Genomic DNA, 6965 nt, shown 5'->3' with positions numbered 1-6965 from the left:
TTTTTTTTTTTGTGTGTCATCAGTTTGTGATTTGAGGAAATTTTAGCTACTATTATTTGCAGATTGAGTAGTTACACAGAGCTTCTCTATGAGATATAGTTCTAGGGAGGATAGATTGGGCCATGCATTTAATTAGGAATCTAAGGAAGGGGAGGTGCAGTAAAAGTGACATAATTGATGTAGAGCTTTTTCTTCTCAAGGTTATACGAAGTCCCTTTTCTTTACATTAACTCGTTTTATATATCAATAAAAAGAACAAGTACAAAAGAAAATATTGCTTAAAAACAAAAGCGTGAATAGCTAACAGGATGTTACATTGTCATGGCAATTTAGGATTATGACTCTGGAGTGATTTGCTGTTTGTGCTGCAAAGAAGCAGCTGTTACCAATGTTGTTTCTCCACTGAGATTACCTTAGTAATGTCCATTTCTTTTAACACAAAAAAATAGTTTGGAACACAAGGATATCACTGACTGGAGGGTTTTATGCATTTAGATTCATACCTTATTCTGATTTCACTTCTTACGAGATAGAAATAACATTGATTATTAAAGCTCTGGAATTGATATATCATTACAATATATCTGAGTTAATCCAGTTGATGATATCCTTCCCTTTCAGAAAGTATCTATGTGCATTCTAAATTCTAAAAAGAAAAAAGCATTAATCTATGCACAAACATAGTTATAAGATCTCATTTCATCTTCTTCACCCACTTATTCCTGGGAGGATTAGGGGGGGCAAGAGTCCTCAAGCACATCTTCCATAAGATTCTGTCAGAAGCAGCCATTTGCAATTGATCCAGATGGATCCCCAAGTGAGACCAACTCAGCTCATGGACGTTATCCAACTATCTTGTTTGCAGACTGCTCCTACCAATTGGTTTTGCCCATAAAATCTGTCCAGTAACAGTTGGAAGATATTCAGATATATGTTCTGCATCATGTCTTCCAAAAATTTAACAAAAAAAATAATAAATAAATCTTACAAGTAATGCAACTATATTAATATAGCTTGTGTTTTATAAAAAGTAGTTAACACTTTTAGAAAGACCTTCATTTTTTTATTATTTAGAGCTAAGATTACTTGGAAGGAACATATCGGACTAAAAACAGGTTCTAGCTATTAACCTATTAACCTTTTTGCTTGAATTTAATTTGATGTTGTTTTCATTTTATCATCAATGAAAATCTCTCTTTGCAGATACTGAAAAATTATGATATCCCACGCAGCTTGGTTTATTTGTGGAGATATCTTCAAAATGGTTACAATGCTGAGGCCTTCTATAATACCTGTCCAACAGATCCGGTCATTATCAGTCATTATCAGAAAAAAGTTGCTTTCCGAGGGAGAGAAGCTAGTCTTATGAAAGAGACAACGACACTTACAATCCCAAATGATATTGTATTGGACATAAAATCAGAAACGGAAGAACTAGATGACATAGATGCACAGGAAGAGGTAAATAAAGTCAAGGAATTGTCAGAGATGACCTCAAACATTTCTGTTGAAAATGGCAATGGAGCTGTTGATTTCAGTGATGACACAGGTGAAGTGAATGTTGTTAGTGATAATACAACTGAGGTTATCGTGCATGAGGTTTATGAAGATACTCCAGATACAGTAATTGTAACATCTGATTTGGGCAACTCAAACCATAATGACAATGATGAGAATCCAGCTGACTAATGGAAGCCATTCTTCACTATTTGATGGATTTTTTTGTTTAATTTTTAATTATTGTTATTTATATATTTACAGATTTTCTTATTGAATTTTTTTTTTCATTTAATGATTAAATCAAGTTAAAGAGAAGAATAGAGTTGTATAGCTTTCTTTTTTATTTTTTATCCTACTTCTTATGGATAAAATAGCAACTGACACTCTGTCTTACCTTTGAGCTATTGTATCTAATAGCGGGTTATGCCCCGTGCTCACTTTGTAAGAATGATTATTCACCTATACATACATATTCTCACGCACACCAATATATATATTTGAGGTCAATCTCTTCTGTAAAAATTAAACTAGTTAATGCTGTTGATTTATGTCCTATAATTTTTATTTTGTATTTTTGTTTCAATTCTTCGAGAAAAAATTGAAAAACAAAATTTTAAAATTAGAAATAACAAAAATGAGGTGAAAGATGACACTAACATAATTTTATTTTTTTATAATTTCTAGTTTATTTAGTATATTGTTTCTAAATCAAGAGAAGCCATAGCATACATTGAAAGAAATATAGAAAAAACTGCTATGCCTTAGTTATATTATGGCTGTATCATATCTTTTGGCTTCCTTATGATTTCATGTAATATCTTGGTGGAATTCTATGTTTGATTTGTAAAGAAATAAAGATTAAAAAATTATCCGACCATTTGCTGTATTTCATTTTACTTTTTTAAAGAATGTATTGTTTTCTCTCTTTCCATTTCTTTTAACTATTTGTTATTTTTTTCTTTTGGTCCTTTTTTTCTTTTTACATAGGAATGGGCTGTGGTCATGACCTTTGGTAGGCTGGCTGAGGCCATTGGGTTTGATGTTACTAACGTTCATTTGAACTGTAAAAAGTTGACAGCTGCAGGCAAAATCTACGCAGTGAGAGAATTCCAAGGTGGAAGTATGGCAATGTTCTAAAGAGGAATGGATGGGCAAGCACAATGGCTTGGGGAAGTGGGGAAGTTATGAGTAAGCCAGGGAGAAGTGAGTTAGAAGTACTTAAATGGAGGTGACACATAACCAGAGGCCACTATAGTAGTAGTAGAAGAGACAGCATGTCTACATCAGAGGTTAGTGTCATGGGGAGGAACTTCATATCAATCTGTTGAGTGATCTTTCTTTTGATATATAGTCTAGGATAACTGTTTGTGTAGATTGGAATGAAAGCTTGAAAAGATCTTTAAGAGACAGGCTTGAAACTATTCTTGAGCAAGAACCAAGCTTTATAAACTTTTCTTGTTCTGTATAAAGTGGATTGAACAAAGTTTGTAATATAGGTCTAGAGGGTTAGGTACAGTGACAGGATGTAGTTGATATAATCTTCACTATCACTTTAACGTCCATTTGTCAGTGCTGGTATGGGTTGGCTGGTTTGATGTCACTGTATATCTCTATTCGTTTACACATTGCATGAATTTCTCTATAAGGTATATCTGATCTTATCAGTTCTTTGGTCTACCTTTATCATTGTCACCTTGCACTATCAATTTATGATCCCTTTTCTTGTTATTTCTTGTACAAGTTACATGGCAACCTTGCTAGTGCTGGTGGCATGAAAAAGTACCCAGTAAACACTGTAAACTGGTTGGTATTAGAAAAGGCATTCAGCCATAGAAACTGCACCATAGCTAACATGGAGCATGATGCAGCCCTGTGGTTCACCAGATCCTGTCAAACCATCCAACCAAAGGCCAGTATGGAAAACAGATGTTAAATGATGATAAGTGTATCTTCTACTTTTTTAAGATGGGATAGTATGATAGGGAGGTTTCATTGCTGCTTTTAGTAGGTCAAGTGACCATGTAGAGGCTTCCTCATTGAATGCCATTATCATAGTGGTGGTAAGGGGAATGGAAAATACATGAGTGGACAAACAATGAGCTATTGTCTCTTGATTCCATCAGCTTTTGGGTGTGGCACAAGTGTTTAGCAAAGTACTGTTTTTTTTTTTTCCTTCAAAGTTAAATGTCTAAACTAGCTTAAAATACAACAAGAACTGTCATTGAATGTTGTACAGGAATTTAATCTTAAAGGGAGTGGTGTAAAACCCATGTCAAAATAGAGTAGAGTTTAATCTCAACATAAAGTCAGCATGGAAGCTTGTACATAGCTACTTGACCTGCAAAAAATAGCTGATTAAATCACACTTTAAGAAAGAAGGAAGAACACCTTAGATAATGTGGTTCAAGAGATTTTCCTAAAAAAACAGGATGATCATGACTGCAGTGCTTTCGATCATGAGTCCGCTTGATCAGAGTTGATGAACACAAATCTAAAACATCCCAATGAGAGAGAGCTATGTCTTCACTTGACCTGCTAGAAATAACAACCAAATCTCTCTCAGATTACAAAGAGGAAGAACATATTGGATGATATAATCGAAAGTGCAACGGGAATGTTGTGGATGAAAACCTTTGATATATCAAAGCTGATATAGGACTAAACAACAACTAAATGCTAATTTCCATATAGTTTTGTGCTCTATTCTCACCACCACAATCCTCTACCCAACATTTTGTTTAGCATAGATTAATCTTATTCAAACAGACTTATCGTGAAATCAAGAGCCTTCGAGCTGTGACCATCCTATCTTTTATTGAGATATAGAGTATCTAGAACTGCCTTCTTCAGTATCTCCTTTTCTTTCTATTTTTTTAAAGACAGTTGGGTGCAATTTCTAGCAGGTCAAGTGGTGATATGGTAAGCTCATTGTTGTTATTTTTAAATAGTTTTGGTTATCTAGTTGTATTGACTTATGACACCAATTCAATATCCTAGTTCAGTATTTCTATCATACCATATCTACTGGTGTTTCACTCATCACACCATTGTCTAGTCAACATTGTAGTTCTAATCATTTACCTTCAGGGTGAAGAACACTGCCTAAAATATGTATACAGTAATTACTTGCCCTACCGTGGTTCACCTATTGCGCCCTCAGTACGTCACAGATTTTTCCAGTTATATATGTAAATTTATATCGCGGACTCCTCAGTATATCACAGGTTTCTGCAGCCGATAAGTATTTATATTTTTTTTAGAGTTTAATTATTTCTGTGGTAAAATAAGCATTTTCACACCTAAAAGTTTAATAAATAAAAATACTGTACAGTACTGCACTGTATAACACATTAATTAAAATTAAAATATATTAAAAGAAAATACGTAGTGTACTGTAGATGAGTAAACAAAGAATCGCACATACTGTATGGAAAGTGAAACTCTGGAGGTGAGTGCGTGGTGGTGTTTTACATTTGTATGTAAAATTGTGAATCAAGTCCTACGATGTCACCTAAATGTTCTGCATCTTCTAAGGCTTCTGGCAGTGGACCTAAGTGTGAGTGGAAGATGCTTACTATAGCAAAGAAGGTGAGTCTCCTCGACATGCTTAAGGAAGGGAGAAGGCATGCAGATGTAGGCCACCAAAAGAACTTCAGAGAATGGCAGAAGATTGGGACTCCCTCATAATTCATGCATTGCAATTCAGAAATGCAATCAACGAAGCCATGGAAGTTTATGAAAACCTCCTTACACGAGAAAAGGCAGCAACTGCCCATCACTATATTCCTCACCCACAAAAAAGAGAAGACACGGGTACTCCTAAGAGTGTGGGAAGAGTTTATAAAAGCTTAAATATATAAAAATAATAAAATAGATATACATACACTGCGTGGCTCCTTGGGCAAGTGTCTTCTACTATAGCCTTGGGCCAACCAAAGCCTTGTGAGTGGATTTGGTAGACGGAAACTGAAAGAAGCCTGTCGTATATATGTATATATATATATATATATATGTGTTTGTCCCCCCACCATTGCTTGATAACTGATGCTGGTGTGTTTACGTCCCCGTAACTTAGCGGTTCGGCAAAAAGAGACCGATAAAATAAGTACTAGGCTTACAAAGAATAAGTCCTGGGGTCGATATTCTCGACTAAAGGCGGTGCTCCAGCATGGTCGCAGTCAAATGACTGAAACAAGTAAAAGAATAAAGAGTAAATTATAAAAATAGTAAAAAAAATTCTACTTCAGGGATTTTCACCTATTGCAGAGGGCTTTGGAACATAACACCTGCGATAGTCAAGGGATTACTGTACATTAAAACATACAGTCTGCATTTTAAGAGGACAAAGTTATCAATTACATTGAGAAGGGTAACTATGTACATAGATAGTAATTTCCTGGTTTGAACACTACCAATTGACTAAAACATGAGCAGAAGATAGGGATAACAGGATATGACCTCAGTTCTGAATACTTTTCAACCAAGAAGTTGATATTTTGTTCCTGTTTTAAAATACTAAATTCTTACATAGGCACAAGGCCAGAGAGGTTTTTCTCTTTTTGAATGGCGAAGCAACTGATGCATTATTTTCTGAATTCTAGGATAAAAGGCAATGATGACTTCAGTGGGATTTGAACTCAGAACATAAGGAACCAGAATAATTAGTGCAAGGTGTTTTGGCCAATGCACTGAAGATTTTTCCTGTTCACCAATGTCCATAATAATGGTTTCAAATTTTGGTACAAGGCCAGCAATTTTAGGGAAAGGAGTAAGTCAATATCATTAATCCCAGTATTGAACTGGTACCTATTTCATTGCCCCCGAAGGGATGACAAGCAAAGTCAACCTTGACAGCATTTGAACTCAGAACATAAAGTCAGAAGAAATGCCACTAAGCATTTTGTCTGGTGCAGTAACAGTTCTGCCAGCTCACTGCCTTCACAAGTGTCCATAGTAATAATAATGGTCTCTAGTAAAGGAACAAAGCCATCGGTTTCAAAGGATGAAGTAACTCAATACCATCTACCCCAGTACATGACTGGTACTTTTGTCTTATTGACCCTGGAGTGATGAAAAACAAAGTTGACATTTGCAGGATTTGAAATCAGAACATGGAGATCTAGAACGACAACCACAAAGTACTTTTTCTGACATTCTAATGATTCTGCCAGCTCACCACCCTTCTCTATAATAAATCTTTCTACTATAGGTACAAGGCCTGAAATTTCAGAGGAGAAGTTTAGTCATTTGTATCAACCCTAACCCAGTGCTTGACTGCTATTTAATTTATCAACCCCAAAAGGATGTTAGAAAGTTGATGTCAATGGAATTTGAACTTAGAACATAACAACAGATGAAATGTCGCTAACCATTTTATCTGATGTGCTAACAATTCTGCCAGCTACCCTGCCAGTGCGGAACGCACGAAAATAGAAAATTGGAGGAACGCCTGAGGCAGGATGGCT

General features: G+C 35.4%; 1 protein-coding gene across 1 annotated transcript in view; it reads left to right on the top strand.

Moving 5' to 3' along the window:
- LOC106877909 (chloride intracellular channel exc-4) overlaps positions 1-2379 on the top strand; it is a 73591-nt gene extending 71212 nt beyond the window's left edge. Inside the window, exon 4 of the mRNA XM_014926960.1 lies at positions 1204-2379. Within this exon, the coding sequence (XP_014782446.1) occupies positions 1204-1689 (486 nt within the window). The 3' untranslated portion in view covers positions 1690-2379. The remainder of the gene's footprint in view (positions 1-1203) is intronic.
- Positions 2380-6965: the final 4586 nt, after the last annotated feature.

The sequence above is a fragment of the Octopus bimaculoides genome, chromosome 2 (genome assembly GCF_001194135.2).
Source record: "Octopus bimaculoides isolate UCB-OBI-ISO-001 chromosome 2, ASM119413v2, whole genome shotgun sequence".
Taxonomy (NCBI): Eukaryota; Metazoa; Mollusca; class Cephalopoda; order Octopoda; family Octopodidae; genus Octopus; species Octopus bimaculoides.
The sequence above is the reverse complement of the archived record's forward strand: the minus strand, read 5'-3'. Positions and strand labels throughout refer to the sequence as shown.